The sequence below is a fragment of the Mustelus asterias genome, chromosome 19, assembly GCF_964213995.1.
Source record: "Mustelus asterias chromosome 19, sMusAst1.hap1.1, whole genome shotgun sequence".
NCBI classification, from domain to species: Eukaryota; Metazoa; Chordata; class Chondrichthyes; order Carcharhiniformes; family Triakidae; genus Mustelus; species Mustelus asterias.
Window position 1 is genome coordinate 79978228 of NC_135819.1, and position 16665 is coordinate 79994892.

The 16665-nt window shown below is 43.5% G+C and overlaps 1 protein-coding gene across 1 annotated transcript in view; it reads right to left on the bottom strand.

The window, feature by feature from the left end:
* Nucleotides 1-772: 772 nt before the first annotated feature.
* The window catches only part of ucmaa (upper zone of growth plate and cartilage matrix associated a), a 48472-nt gene continuing 32579 nt past the window's right edge, over nt 773-16665 (bottom strand). The window contains exons 6-7 of the mRNA XM_078234750.1: nt 11485-11583; nt 773-1662 (exon numbers count right to left, since the gene is read on the bottom strand). Of these exons, the coding sequence (XP_078090876.1) occupies nt 1565-1662; nt 11485-11583 (197 nt within the window). The 3' untranslated portion in view covers nt 773-1564. The remainder of the gene's footprint in view (nt 1663-11484; nt 11584-16665) is intronic.

The window sequence follows — 16665 nt, forward strand, 5'->3', positions numbered from 1 at the left end:
TAAATCTCATAGATGGTGCTCCGGTTTCCTCCCACAGTCCAAAGATGTGCGGGTTAGGTTGATTGGCCATGCTAAAATTGCCCCTGAGAGTCCTGAGATGCGTAGGTTAGTGGGATTAGCGGGTAAATATGTGGGGGTAGGGCCTGGGTGGGATTGTGGTCGGTGCAGACTCGATGGGCCGAATGGCCTCCTTCTGCACTGTAGGGTTTCTATGATTTCTATGATCAGAATGAACCTACCTCGCATTAAGTTGATCTTTCTCTACACCCTAGCTATGACTGTAACACCACATTCTACACTCTCTCCTTCTCTATAAACGGAATGCTTTGAACAGCTTGCAAGAAACAATACTTTTCACTGTATGCTAATACGTGACAATAAATCAAATCAAAAGAAAACACTTTACCAATGTAGTGTTTCCTCACTTACTCTGAATTATCGTTCCTCTGGTTTGGACATCCAAGTCCCCAAATGGAGTGAGTGATACTGAGTGAAGACAGCTAAATTATTGCTGGGTATGTAGTGTAAAAATGTGAGACTTGGTAACATTAGAATTTATTGGTGTTCTAAATTGATTACAATGTCTGAATTTCTTGGATTATAAGACAGACTCGCCAACTTTATTGCTTTACTCATCACTACATTTTGTTTTAAGAAACGCGGCAGAATAGCCTTCAGCAGTGTCAACTTCTGTCACCAATCACAGAACCTGACACCAATAGATTAATAATTCACTGCCAAACATTCAACAAACTCAGCACCAACTCAAACATTTGGGGTTAAAAATATTTATTCTGTTGAGTTTTTATATTCTACATGCAGTTGGAGTACAGCTTAAGTAAACAGTTAAAAGTTATATAGTGAAAAGGAAACCATATAGCACAAATATTTGAGGAGAAGGGGGCCGTACCTTCAGCCACCTGGGCCCAAAGCTCTGGGTTTCCTCCCTAAATCTATCTTCCTCTCTATCTCTTTAAGACAATTCTTAAAATCTATCTCTTCAATAAAGTTTACCCTAAAGTTGCCATAGGTGGCGCAGTGTCTAATTTGGCATTTATAATGCTCCCATGAAGTGCCTTGAGATGTCATCACTAAAAGGTGCTTTATAAATATAAGTTGTTGTTGAGAAAAGTTGTCTTTCAATGCAGGGAATCTTAGCTTAAAACTAGCCTAACCTAGGGGAAAAGATTTGAGTAGCCTGAAGCTTTGGCTGTTTATTAACAGTCTGGTATTCTGTGCGTATCTAGTCTTTATGGGAGACTGCCACATGCAACTTTATTGTTTCTCTTCACAACATGTTCAAAGTTTTTTTTAAAATGAAAATTCTTGTAACTTTTGAATTGTTTAAAAATGGAAAGCTATACTGTATCAAAGCTATGCCCTATGCAATAAATCAAAAACATAGTTTGGTTCTTCATGCTTATATTGCCACTTTGAAGAGAATTTTAACGATATGGTGGAACCCCAAATCTGTTGGATGTACCCAATCTGGACAGGATGTGGCTTTATATCATAATATGCAATTTCAACTCTGACTAAACACACTGTGTCCCTCTGATTTATTTTAATAAATGTGGCGGTTGTATTGGTATGGGGGGTAGAGACCATCATAGTGCCATTGACGCCACGACTCAACCTTTTCACGAGTCCTTTCATATTGCTCTATGGAATAGAAGAACAAAAGGATTAGATTGAAATTGCTCATTAGCCAACTAAAAACAATTATTTTCATAACTAGCGCAATGTTCCAGATTTATTTCCCCACAGGGTCATACAATAATTCTTTATTTTTTGCAAGTCAAAGGGTTAAAGTTTATTGATTAGTGTCACAAGTAAGGCTTACATTAACACTGCAATGAAGTTACTGCGAAAATCCCCAGTCACCACACTCCGACGCCTGTTCGGGTACACTGAGGGACAATTTAGCATAGCCAATGCACCCTAACCACCAACATCTTTCGGCCTGTAGGAAGAAACCGGAGCACCCGGAGGAAACTCACGCAGACAGGGAGAATGTGCAGACTCCGCACAGGCAGTGATCCAAGCCAGGAATCGAACCTTGGTCCCTGGCGCTGAGAGGCAGCAGTGCTAACCACTGTGCCGCTTCTACCAGCAGCGCAAGTGTTTATCTGGTAAATTCGTTGAACTGAATCGGTGTATATTGTTGAATGGCTACCAATGAAATAGTTTAACTTCTTCCAACATCTGCAGTCACATCTCCTCATGTAGTGTACATTGGCAATACTTGTGAACATGTAAATCAAACATCACAGCATAGCATTCCAATGTAGAAGTAATTTGTACCAGAGTCTGAGTTGAATATTTTTTTACAATGGACAGCCGCAGTATGTGCCATCTGTTTTCAATAACCTTCTGAAGCAAAGTGCTGTTTAAAGTAGCACTTCAAAAATCCTAGACATGGAACTGGAGAGCAAGATGGATGGTAAATATTGCACAGAATAACAGTTTGGAGTATGTATGAATCCACTTCATAGTCTGAATGACTACATATACACTTCCCTCTCACAGTGGGAACCCTTCACTATTAAAGCCATAAATTCATCATAAACTCTTAAATGATACTTATTTAGATTGTTATTAAGCTTAGATTTCAGTGAAGATTCTGTGCTCTGAGAATAAGCATGTTCCTGACAAACTGGTTAAATTCACTTGTCAGCATTGATAGCTATAGATCTTACCTGCTCTGAAAATCTTATTTCACATAACTGAACCTCATGTCATTGGGAGCCCTGAGCTGAGCCTCCAACCCAGCATCCTCCAAGACCACCGACGTCCACCTTCAGTATTGTACGTCCCCACATCATCTCAGCTAATCTTTGGCTAGAACCACTCAACTGTGGCTTTGTTAGTTCCAGACTAAACTACTCCATCCTCCATAAACTTTAAAGCTTGTCCAAAAGTCTGTGAACTGTACTGTAATACACATCAAGTTCTGTTCAGCCATCGTCCAACACCACCTCGATTTTAAAATTCTCCTGGTTTTCCAATCCCTTCAAGGCTTCCCCCTTCCTTATCGCTGTAACTTCCTTCAGCCACACAACCCTCCAGAATCTCTAATTCTGGTCTCTTGCACATCCTTGATTTTCATCACTCCACCATTGACAACTACTTTTGACAGTCTAAGCCTCAAACTCTGTAATTCTGTCCCTAAACTTCATAAGAAATAGGAGCAGGAGTAGGCTATTTGGCCCCTCAAGCCTGTTTTGCCATTCAATAAAATCATGGCTGATCTGATTGTAACCTTAGATCCACTTTTCTGCCTGCCACCCTTGATTCCCTTGATGATTAGAAATCTGTCTAACTCAACCTTAAATATATTCAATGACCCAGTCTCCACTGCTCACTGGGAAGGGAATTCTAAAGACGACCCTCTGAGAAGAAATTTCTCCGCATCTCCGTCCTAAATGGGAGATGCTTTATTTTTAAACTGTGTCCCCTAGTTGTAGAATCTCCCATGAGTTGAAACACTCCCAGCATCTACCTTGGCAAGCCCCTTGGACTTGTGTACATCTCAATAAGATGGTGGGCGGGATTTTACGGCTTCGCGAGAGCCCGAGGTAAACGGATATTTCCGTTGTCCACTCCTTGCCCGATCCGATTCCATGGTGGATGGGGCGGTAGAATTCCAGCACACCTCTCATTCTTCTCAACTCCAGTGTGTATAAACCCAATCTGCTTAACCTCTCCTCACAAGACAATCCTTTCATCACAGGAATCGCCTTAGTGAATCTTCTCTAAGCTGCATCTGATGCAACTATATACCTCAGGAGACCAAAACTGTACATGATACTCTGGTGGCACAGTAGTTAGCACTGTTGCCTCACAGCGCCAGGTTCAATTCCTGGCTTGGGTCACTGTCTCTGTGAAGTCTGTACCTTCTCCCCGTGTCTGCGTGGGTTTCCTTCAGGTACTCTGGTTTCCTCCCACAGTCTGAAAGATGTGCTGGTTAGGTGCATTGACCGTGCTAAATTCTCCCTTAGTGTTACCCGAACAGGCGCTGGTGTGTGGCGACTAGGGGACTTTCACAGTGACTTCATTGCAGTGTTAGTGTAAGCCTACTTGTGACACTAATAAATAAACTCAAAAACTTAAACTTATGGTCTCACCAAAACCCTGTACAGTTGTAGCAGGACTTCCTTACTTTTCTCCTCCGTTCCCCCTGCAATAAAAGCCAATGCCTTTGCTGTACCTGTGTGCTCACCTTTAAAGATACAAAAGTCTGAGGTCACGTACCAACCGACTCAAGAACAGCTTCTTCCCTGCTGCTGTCAGACTTTTGAATGGACCTACCTTGCATTAAGTTGATCTTTCTCTACACCCTAGCTATGACTGTAACATTACGTTCTGCACTCTCGTTTCTTTCTCTATGAACGGTATGCTCTGTCTGTATAGTGCGCAAGAAACAATACTTTTCATTATATACTAATACATGTGACAATAATAAATCAAAAATCAAATGAAGACACCCAAATCCCTCTCTGCTGCAGCATACTGCAGTCTCTCCATTTAATTCTGCTTTGCTATTCTCCCTGCCAAAGTAGATAATTTCACATTTTCCCACATGATATTCCATCTGCCTATTGTTTACATACTTGTAAAAGTTTTTACTGTCTTTTTTATATTTAGTACCAGTTTTCTTTCTATCTATTTCTGCCCTCTATTTTTGTTTCATCATCCTTCATTGGGTTCTAAAGATTTCCCAATCTTCTGGGGAAAAAAAAAGGGATTAGCGGGTAGGGCCTGGGTGGGATTGTGGTCGGTGCAGACTTGATGGGCCGAATGGCCTACTTCTGCACTGTAGGGTTTCTATGATTCTGTGTTATTATTAATCTTAAATGGAGTTTAGTAAAGCCTTCGATAAGGTTCCTCATGGCAGGCTGATACAGAAGGTGAAATATGAGATCCGAAGTGAGCTGGTACAAAACTGGCTTGGGCATAGAAAGCAGAGAGTAGCAGTGGAAGGGTACTTTTCTAACTGGAGGTCTGTGACGAGCAGTGTTCCACAAGGATCAGTGCTGGGGCCTCTGTTGTTTGTAATATATATAAATGAATAAATGATTTGGAGGAAAATGTACATGGTCTGATTAGTAAATTTGCAGTTGATACAAAAATTGGGGAATTAGCAGATAGGGAGGAGGATTGTCAGAGGATACAACAGGATATAAATCGGCTGGAGACCTGGGCTGGAAGATGGCAGATGGAATTTAACCCGGACAAATGTGAGGTGATGCATTTTGGAAGGTCTACTGCAGAAGGAAAGTATACAGTAAATGGTAGAGCCCTTAGAAATATTAGCATACAGAGGGATCTAGGCATGCAGATCCACAGATCCCTGAAGGTGGCAACTCAGGTGGTCAAGAAGGCGTATGGCATGCTGGCCTTCATCGGTCAGGGCGTTGAGTATAGGAATTGGAAAATCATGTTGCAGCTGTATAAGACTTTGATTAGGCCACATTTGGAGTATTGTGTACAATTCTGGTCATCACACTGCCAGAAGGACGTTGATGCATTGGAAAGGGCGCAGAAGAGATTTACCAGGATGTTGCACCATAGAGGATGGTGGATATGGACTATGAAGAAAGGTTGAAAGACCTTGGATTGTTTTAATTGGGACGTCAGAGGATGAGGGGGGACTTGATAGGGGTTTACAAGATTATGACTGGCTTGGATAGAGCGGATAGTCAGTCTTTTTCCCAGGATTGAAGGGTCAATTACTCGGGGTTGAAAGTGAGGGGGAAAGTTTTAAAAAGATGTAAGGGGCAGGTTTTTCACACAGAGGGTGGTGAATGCCTGGAACACACTGCCGGAGGAGGTGTTGGAAGCAGATTCTATAGCAACATTCAAGAGGCATCTGGATAGATACATGAATAGGCAGGGAATAGCGGGATATGGACCACTTAGAAGCAAGAAAATATTAGATTAGAGAGGCATCTGTGTTGGCACAGACTTGGTGAGCCAAAGGGCCCATTCCTGTGCTGTACTGTTCTTTGTTCTTTAGCAGCACTGTATACATTTTCTTTAAATTTGATACCATCCTGAACTTCCTTAGTTAGTCACAGACGGTGCATCCTTCTTGTAGTGTCTTTCTTCCTCAATGGGTTATGAAAATCCCCGGGACCTGATGAAGTATATCCCAGGACGTTGTGGGAGGCTAGGGAGGAAATTGTGGGTCCCCTAGCCGAGATATTTGAATCATCGATAGTCACAGGTGAGGTGCCTGAAGATTGGAGAGTGGCAAATGTTGTGCCTTTGTTTAAAAAGGGCTGCAGGGAAAAGCCTGGGAACTACAGGCCAGAGAGCCTCACATCTGTGGTGGGTAAGTTGTTGGAAGGTGTTTTGGGAGACAGGATCTACAGACATTTAGAGATGCAAGGACTGATTAGGGACAGTCAGCATGGCTTTGTGAGTGGAAAATCATGTCTCACAAATTTAATTGAGCTTTTTGAAGGGGTAACCAAGAAGGTAGATGAGGGCAGTGCAGTTGATGTTGTCCACATGGACTTTAGCAAGGCCTTTGACAAGGTACCGCATGGTAGGTTGTTGCATAAAGTTAAATCTCACGGGATCCAGGGTGAGGTATCTAAATGGATACAAAATTGGCTTCTTGACAGAAGCCAGAGGGTAGTTGTAGAGAGTTGTTTTTCAAACTGGAGGCCTGTGACCAGTGGTGTGCCTCAGGGATCAGTGCTGGGCCCACTGTTATTTGTCATTTATATTAATGATTTGGATGAGAATATAGGGGGCATGGTTAGTAAGTTTGCAGATGACACCAAGATTGGTGGCATAGTGGACAGTGAAGAAAGTTATCTCCAATTGCAAGGGATCTTGACCAATTGGGCCAGTGGGCTGACGAATGGCAGATGGAGTTTAATTTAGACAAATGCGAGGTGATGCATTTTGGTAGATTGAACCAGGGCAGGACTTACTCAGTTAATGGTAAGGTGTTGGGGAGAGTTACAGAACAAAGAGATCTAGGGGTACATGTTCATAGCTCCTTGAAAGTGGAGTCACAGGTGGACAGAGTGGTGAAGAAGGCATTCGGCATGCTTGGTTTCATCGGTCAGAACATTGAATACAGGAGTTGGGACGTCTTGTTGAAGTTGTACAAGACATTGGGAAGGCCACACTTGGAATACTGTGTGTAATTCTGTTCACCCTATTATAGAAAGGATATTATTAAACTAGAAAGAGTGCAAAAAAGATTTACTAGGATGCTACCGGGACTTGATGGATTGAGTTATAAGGAGAGGCTGAATAGACTGGGACTTTTTTCTCTGGAGCGTAGGAGGCTGAGGGGTGATCTTATAGAGGTCTATAAAATAATGAGGAGCATAGACAAGGTAGATAGTCAATATCTTTTCCCATAGGGAGGGGAGTCTAAAACTAGAGGGCATAGGTTTAAGTTGAGAGGGGAGAGATACAAAAGTGTCCAGAGGGGCAATTTTTTCACACAGAGGGTGATGAGTGTCTGGAACGAGCTGCCAGAGGTAGTAGTAGAGGCGGTTACAATTTTATCTTTTAAAAAGCATTTAGATAGTTACATGGGTACGATGGGTATAGAGGGATATGGGCCAAATGCGGGCAATTGGGATGAGCTTAGGGGTTTCACAAAAAAAAAGGGCGGCATGGATAAGTGGGGTCGAAGGGCCTGTTTCCATGCTGTAAACCTCTATGACTCTAAAAGGCTCCCTAAATAACTGCCATTGCTTCTCTATCATCTAACCTTTTAATCTATTTTCCCAGTCCACTTTAGCCAACTCCATGTTCATACCCTTGTAGTTGCCTTTATTTGAGTTTAAGACACTAGTTGTAGGCCTACATTTTCTACCATCAAACTGACTGTGAAATTATATCATGTTCTGATCACTGTTGTAAAAAGGATCCCTTCCTATAAGATCACTAATTAATCCAAACTCTACTCATTATCAGGTCTAACATGACTTTCTGCTTGATTCCAGAAATATTGTTCCCAAATACACTCTATGAACTCATCCTCCAGGTTATCTTTGCCAATTTAATTTTTCAAATCCAAATGAAGATTTAAATTGTATGTAATTATTGCTATATATTTCTTATAGATCAATTATTTCCTGATTTATACTCTGTCCTGCAATGTAACTACTGTTATGAAGTCTATAAGTTTAAAGTTTATTTATTAGTGTCACAAGTCGACTTACATTAACACTGCAATGAAGTTATTGTGAAAATCCCCTAGGCACCTGTTCGGGTACACTGAGGGAGAATTTAGCATGGCCAATCCACCTAACCAGCATATCTTTCGGACTGTGGGAGGAAACCGGAGCACCCGGAGGAAACCCACGCAGACACGGGGAGAATGTGCAGACTCCGCACAGACAGTGACCCAAGCCGGGAATCGAATTTTTGTCCCTGGCGCTGAGAGGCAGCAGTGCTAACCACTGTGCCACCGTGCTGTCACCAGTGTTTTCCTTCCCGTGCTTTTTTTAAAAATCTCCACCCAAACTGATTCTACATCTTGATTTTCTGAACCAAGATCATTTCTCACTACAGGGTTAATAATTTCATCCTTTATTAACAGATCTACTCCACCCCCTCCTCTTTCAGTCCTCACAAAATGTCAGATACCCTTGAATTTTCAGGTCCCAAACTTAGGCCACCTTGTAACTACTTCTCTGTAATGGCTATCATATCATACAAATTTATTTCATTCATCCACCTTGTCATGAATGCAGTGAACATTCAGATAAAGGGCTTTTAATTTTGTCTTTTTACCATTTTTTCATTTCCTGGTTTGCTTGTTTCCTGGTTTGATTCATAGAATCATAGAAACCCTACAGTGCAGAAAGAGGCTATTTGGCCCATCGAGTCTGCACCGACCACAATCCCACCCAGACCCTACCCCCATATCCCTACATATTTACCCACTAACCCCTCTAAGCTACACAACTCAGGACACTAAGGGATATGGTTTTGTTTCCTGGTTTGATTGTTTTCTAGTTTGATTGTTTCCTGGTTTGTTTGTTCTGTGCCTTCCAGTGATGTTCATTACTTGTACTATTGCCTTGTCCTTTCTCTTTAACCTTCCAAATCTCCCCTCACAAGAACCCTCCATCCTGCCCCACTCTGCCACTCCATCTTTCTCTCCTTCAAGATGCTCTTCAAATCAATTTTTTGGTCAACTGCCTTGATATTTTGTGAACGTGACTGGCAAGAGTTTCACCCTGGGACACCTTACTACATGAAAGGCGCTATACAGATGCAAGATACCTGCAAGTTCATATGTGAGATTTATTTTAAAATATTGTTGTCTGAAGTTCTATTTTATTTATTTTTCTATATATATTTAGACAGCCTGGGGATGCCCAGGCTAGTTTAATCTAGATCAGACACGTGACGTAACATCAGCTGGGTCTCAAGTCATCTCTCTCCAGTACGGAGCTCCAATTCTTTGTCCCTGCTTCACTCCATCAAGCCAACTTAAACCAATTTCTGTACCCCATATATTTGAGAACAAGGATAGAAAAACGTTATCTGCTGCAAGAAATTGGGGCCTTGAATAAACAGATGTTCTCTGTGTAATGTTGGATTTGCTAAGCAGCATTGATTCTCTGATAAGAGGATTTCTAAACACTTTGACTTGTAAACAGTCTTACTTCAGTCTGCCAAGTTGAAACTCCTAAGCTGGTAGGATAACGTCGTGCGCCCCCCTTTAAAGTAAGGTTTATTTATGAGTGTCACAAGTAAGGCTTACATTAACACTGCAATGAAGTTACTGTGAAATTCCCCTAGTCGCCACCGTCCGGCGCCTGTTCAGGCCAATGCACCTAACCAGCACGTCTTTCAGAATATGGGAGGAAACCGGAGCACCCGGAGGAAACCCACGTAGACACGGGGAGAATGTGCAAACTCCACACAGACAGTGACCCAAGCCGGGAATCAAACCTGGGTCCCTGGCGCTCTGAAGCAGCAGTGCTAACCACTGTGTCACCATACTGCCCCATGCAGATCAACAGAAAGGACCATAATATGATGCTCAACATGATGTTAGCTATAAAGCTAACCTCAGGCAGGGGGTCAAATAGCCGCGGGAGGGACGGGGTGGGTGCGGTTTAACCACCCCAACAGTTTGAGTAACTTTCATGTATCCAGTTACTCAGAAGGGTTTGGATAGATGATTGGAATTCCAGCCCCTGGAAAGAGGGTATATTAGTAAGTGCTGAGGCACAGGGGCTGGGTCATGGTGAGGTGGCAGTGCCCATCAGCAGCCACCTTCTTCAGGAGGAAGATTGGAGGAAGGATCCCCTAAACACTTCAGCGAGAGAGCAGAATGCTGCTACATACGCTCCTCAGATCAGCATGCTCTGTATCATTTGTTCATCCTCTGGAATCAGTAAACCGCTCTCAACTGTCATAGAATCCCGACCGTGCAGAAGGAGGCCTTTCGGCCCATCGGGTCTGCACCAACCGCAATCCCACCCAGACCCTATTCCCGTAACCCCACATATCTACCCTGCTAATTCCCCTGACACGAGGGTCAATTTATCATGGCCAATCAACCTAACCCTTACATCATTAGACTGTGGGAGAAAACCGGAGCACCCGGAGGAAACCCATGCAGACACAGGGAGAACGTGCAAACTCGATACAGACAGCCATCCAAGGCAGAATTGAACCTGGGGTCCCTGGCGCTGTGAGGCAGCAGTGTTAACCACTGCGCCACCGTGCCGCCCTATCATCCCTATATTCACTGTGTGGAAAATCACACAAATGGAACCAATTTCGAACGCACAATCTTTCTGCAGCTGACTGTGTAAATTCGACCACTATGTTCAAAGGCCTTGCTAATTCAGTGGTAGAGATTACTTTGAGCAGAGTGTAGCACAGTCGCACAAAAAGTTGCTGCACAAACAACTGTGGAGAGCAAAACATGATCTCACGGTAAACTGACAGTGACATTTAAAAGGGGCGGGAGGGGGTGTGGCAGGGGCTGTGAGCAGAAGTGAGATCCTTCCATGCAGGTAAGAAAAGAAAATCAAACAGAAGTTCAGTGCAAACCAAGGTCAAGCACCTTGTGGCAATTAGTTACACAGTGGCCGCAGTGGAAAATCTGAGCTGGGAATCATTGCAACATAAAGAGAGGTTTAGAGGAAAATTAGCAGTGGTAAGAATTTTGTGTTTTTTAATTAACTGGTCAAACCATTTTAGGAGGTCTCACAACACCAGGTTAAAGTCCAACAGGTTTATTTGGAATCACGAGCTTTCGGAGCACTGCTCCTTCGTCAGGTGAGATAGACTATTCACTCACCTGATGAAGGAGCAGCGCTCCGAAAGCTCGCGATTCCAAATAAACCTGTTGGACTTTAACCCAGTGTTGTGAGACTTCTTACTGTGCCCACCCCAGTCCAATGCCAGCAACTCCACCTCATCTTCATTTTGCATTTATTCCAATTTTACTCATCATCTGGAGTTTCTCTGATTCCTTACCGTCCTGTTCCTCTTCAACAAAGTTCTCCCATTCATTCAAATGCTCCTCGTGATATTCCTTCCTTCGTTCGTCAGCTGCAAGCCTTTGTCTGTTCTCAGCTGCAAGACAAATAGGTTTTAAACATGTTTTGAGGTTCATGTCTTTGCCACTGCACATGTTTCAAATGTAATTGATTGCAGCGATTATCTATTTTTAATCAAAGCCAAGTATGAGATGATTTTGCTGTAGCCAATTCAGATAGTTAATCAATGCTAAAATTAACTTAAATCTGGCCTATGCATCTTTAACCGAGCTGGTGAACTTTTAACACAATTTCACTTTCTGATGAGACTTTCTCAGGAAACAATTTATTAGAAAATCATTATAAAGTTCAGCAGGTTATGGAAAAGTACAAAACATGCAGAAGTGGGTGGTGGGTGGTAATGTTACTGGACTAGTAATCCAGAGGTATCGACTAAGGCAACTAGTAGAAATTTAATTAATGTATCTGGAATGAAATAAAACGCTAGTCTCAGTAGTGAATAGTTTCTGATCATAAAACTACTGGGTTTTTAGAAAAATACAATCATGTTCAATAATGTTCTTCAGAGAAGGAACTCAGACACCTACAAGTGACCCCAGACCCCCAGCAATGTGACTGTCCCTGAAATGGCCAAAGTGGTTTGGAAATACCAAACTGTTTCAAAAAGGTGAGAAGGAATATAACCAGATGGATCATCTGGCATTGATGTGGACACCAGAAACAACACCCGCATGCCACGCCCAACTGAAGCTGCAAATTCCTCATCATAGAGGTTTACAGCATGGAAACAGGCCCTTCGGCCCCATGCTGCCCAGTTTTTACCACTAAACTAATCCCAATTGCCCACATTTGGCCCATGTCCATCTATACCCATCTTACTGATGTAACTATCTAAACGCTTTTTAAAAGACAAAATTATACCCCGCCTCTACTACTACCTCTGGCAGCTCGTTCCAGACACTCACCACCCTCTGTGTGAAAAAATTGCCCCTCTGGGCCCTTTTGTATCTCTATCCTCTCACCTTAAACCTATGCCCTCTAGTTTTAGACACCCCTACCTTTGGGAAAAGATGTTGACTATCTATCTTATCTATGTCCCTCATTATTTTATAGATCTCTATAAGATCACCCCTAAGCCTCCTACATTCCAGGGGAAAAAGTCCCAATCCAGCCTCTCCTTATAACTCAAACCATCAAGCCCCGGTAGCATCCTCGTTGTTCACTCTTTCTAGTTTAATAATATCCTTTCTATAATAGGGTAACAAGAACTGTACACAGCATTCCAAGTGTTGCCTTACCAATGTCTTGTACAACTTCAACAAGACGTCCCAACTCCTGTATTCAATACAGAGGCTTATGCCAACATCGGGAGAACTGGTCATCAGACTAGGGAGAACTGGTCATCAGACTAGTCAAACAGTGGCCAGCTAATAGTCACACTCAACATCTTATATATATCCTCCACCACCATTCCTGCTTATGCCCTGCCCTACCAGCAGAAATGACTAATCAGAGATGGTAGCACAGTGGTAAACAGTCGAGAGATGTCCTTGGAGTCCTCAACTTTGACTCCAGACCCATGAGGTCTCATGGCATCAGACCAAATATGGCCAAGAAAACCTCCTGCTGGTTACCACCTACCACCCTTCCTCCGTACTCCTCCATGTTGAACACCACTTGGAGGAAGCACTGAGGGTGGCAAAATCACAGAATGTACTCTTGGTGAGGGACTTATATTCAACACCAAGAGCAGCTTGGAGGAGCCATTACTGATTGAGCTGGCTGAGTCCTAAAGACAGCTGCTAGACTGGGACTGCAGCAGGTGGTGAAGGAACCGACAAGAGGGTAAAACACGCTTGACCTCATCCTCACCAGGCTGCCTGCCGCAGATTTATTTGTCTTAACAGTATTGGTAGCAGTGATCACCATACAGTCCTCATGGAGACCAAGTCTGTCTTCACACGAGGATACCCTCCATCGTGTAGTGTGGCACTACCACTGTACTAAATAGCATCAATTCAGAACAGATCTAGCAACTCAAGACTAGGCATCCATAAGGAGCTGTGGGCCATCAGCTGCAGCAGAATTGTACTCAACCACAACCTGTAAACTCATGGCCCGACATATCCCCCACTCCACCATTACCACCAAGCCAGGGATCACCCCTGGCTCAATAAAGAGTGCAGAGGGCATGCCAGGTGCAACATCAGACATGACTGCATGTGAGGTAATGCATTTTGGAAGGTCTAATACAGATAGGAAATATACAGTAAATCACAGAACCCTTAAGAGTATTGATAGGCAGAGGGATCTGGGTGTACAGGTACACAGGTCACTAAAAGTGGCAATGCAGGTGGAGAAGGTAGTCAAGAAGGCATATGGTATGCTTGCCTCCATCAGCCGGGATATTGAGTTTAAAAATTGGCAAGTCATGTTGCAGATTTATAGAACCTTAGTTGGGCCGTACTTGGAATATAGTGTTCAATTCTGGTCGCCACACTACCAGAAGGATGTGGAGGTTTTGGAGAGGATACAGAAAAGATTTACCAGGATGTCGCCTGGTATGGAGGGCATTAGCTATGAGGCGAGGTTGGAGAAACTTGGTTTGTTCTCACTGAAGCAACGGAGGTTGAGGGGAGACCTGATAGAAGTCTACAAGATTATGAGAGGCATGGACAGAGTGGATAGTCAGAAGCTTTTTCCCAGGGTGGAAGAGTCAATTACAAGGGGGCATAGGTTTAAGGTGCGAGGGGCAAGGTTTAAAGGAGATGTACGAGGCAGATTTTTTACACAGAGAATAGTGGGTGCCTGGAACCCGTTGCCGGAGGAGGTAGTGGAAGCGGATACGGTAGTGACTTTTAAGTACATGAATAGGATAGGAATAGAGGGATATGGTCCCCCGGAATGGTAGGGGGTTATAGTTAAGTCGGGCAGCATGGTCGGTGCAGGCTTGGAGGGCCGAAGGGCCTGTTCCTGTGCTGTAATTTTCTTTGTTCTTTGACTGAAAATGAGATGTCAACCGGGTGAAGCTACAACACTGTCCCATCAGTCTCCTTCTGATCATCAGTAAACTGATGCAAGGTATTATCTGCAGTGCTTTCAAGCAGCACTTACACAACAATAACCTGGTCACTGAGGTTCAGTTCAGGTTCCAGCAGATCCACTCAGCTCCAGGCATCGTTACAGCCTTAATCCAAACGTGGACAGGCGGTTGAATTCTAGAGTGACGGCCCTTGAAATCAAAGCAGCAGTCTAAAGATGTGCAGGTTAGGTGGGGTGGCCATGATCAATGCATAGGGTGAAGGGATAGGGCAAGGGAGTGGGTCTAGGTAGTGTGCTCTTTTGAAGGGTCGGTGCAGACTTGATGGGCCAAATGGCCCCTTCTTCACTGTAGGGATTCTATGAAAGATTGAAAGCAGCAGGAAGCAGGGAGAAAACTCACCATGGTTGGAGTCATACATAGAATAGAAATCATAGAAACCCTACAGTACAGAAAGAGGCCATTCAGCCCATCGAGTCTGCACCGACCACAATCCCACCCAGGCCCTACCCCCATATCCCTACATATTTACCCACTAATCCCTCTAACCTACGCATCTCAGGACACTGAGGGACAATTTTAGCATGACCAATCAACCTAACCTGCACATCTTTGGACCTAACACAAAGGTTGTGGTTATGGGAGTCAATAATCTCACACCGAGGACATCATTGCAAGAGTTTCTCGGGGTAGTATCTTAGCTCTAATCATATTCAGCTGCTTCATCAAGGACTTCCTTCCATTATAAGGTCAGAAGTGCGCATATTCGCTGGTGATTGCACAGTGCCAGGAAATGACTGCCTCCAACAAGAGAGAATCTAACCATCTTCTATTGACATTCAATGGTATTATCATCACTGAATCCCCCACCATCAACATCTTGGGAGTTACCGTTGACCAGAAACTGAACTGGACTAGCCATATAAATACCGAGGCTACCACAGCAGGTCAGACGCTGGAAATTCTGCGGCCAGTAATCTTACATCTGCTTAAATAGTTACTGTTGCTTGGAAACATGCTTTCAATTTACACATATTAAACAAACAAGACATGGAGTAAAAATAAATCTGATCGCCCCCACAGCATAATGTCAAAGGTTTTCGGCAAAATTTATTTAAAGCACCGCAATAATTTGCAAACTCAGTTTCGAGGTAAACCGCAGAGGACACCGGGTGTTGTACCATGGGCTGTTAAAATGTGTATTCGTATACAATTCAGTCTGACTCGTATGGAGCCAGAAACTTTCCCATCGGAAGGAACAGGGGTTGTCCTATTCCCCTGCTGTCAGCCCTCATTCAACCCAGATTGCAGATAGAACCTGAAAGCAGATTCCCTGAACAATCCACTCAGTGTCTAAACATAGTCCCATCCCCACAGTCTGAAAGGCGTGCTGGTTAGGGTGCATTGGCCGTGCTAAATTCTCCCTCAGTGTACCCGAACAGGTGCCGGAGTGTGGCAACTAGGGGATTTTCACAGTAGCTTCATTGCAGGGTTAATGTCAGCCTACTTGTGACACTAATAAATAAACTTAAAACTTTGAAACTTTCAACCTAAGGATTAGAATAAAATTGAAGGAAAAACGTATTTCAGAAGGAAAACAGCCAATGAGGGTGGTATTATTAAAATGGCTCTCAACAATAGCAACATCCAATTGTAGATAAGTTACTAGCATCTTTCTGTGCATCTATGGCACATCTCAAATCACTGCTATTGTGGATTGTAATGGCAGATTTGATGTGATTAATAGCTTATTGATTGACTGACAGGGGGCACTTTCCTTTACAACCAATAATGGCTCATAAAGTCACCATGGTCCAGGATGACCATAGGCTGCTCTCCGCTTTGATGGGGAGAGCTGACTGGGGGTGATTTAACCTGAGGGTCACCACATCTCAGGAAAGGGGCAAGGTTGAGAAGATGCAGCCTTCATGAATAACCTCAGCCGGTACGGGAATTGAACCTGTGCTGTTGGCGTTGCTCTGCATCACTGACAAGCCATCCAACTGAGTGACCTAACTGACTCAAACGGCTCATAGCATTGACTCAAACAGCAGCTCAGACCTCCTGTGCTCAATAGAGGATGAGCAGAATGGGCTCTAGTTGGCAAAGGAAAGTTAG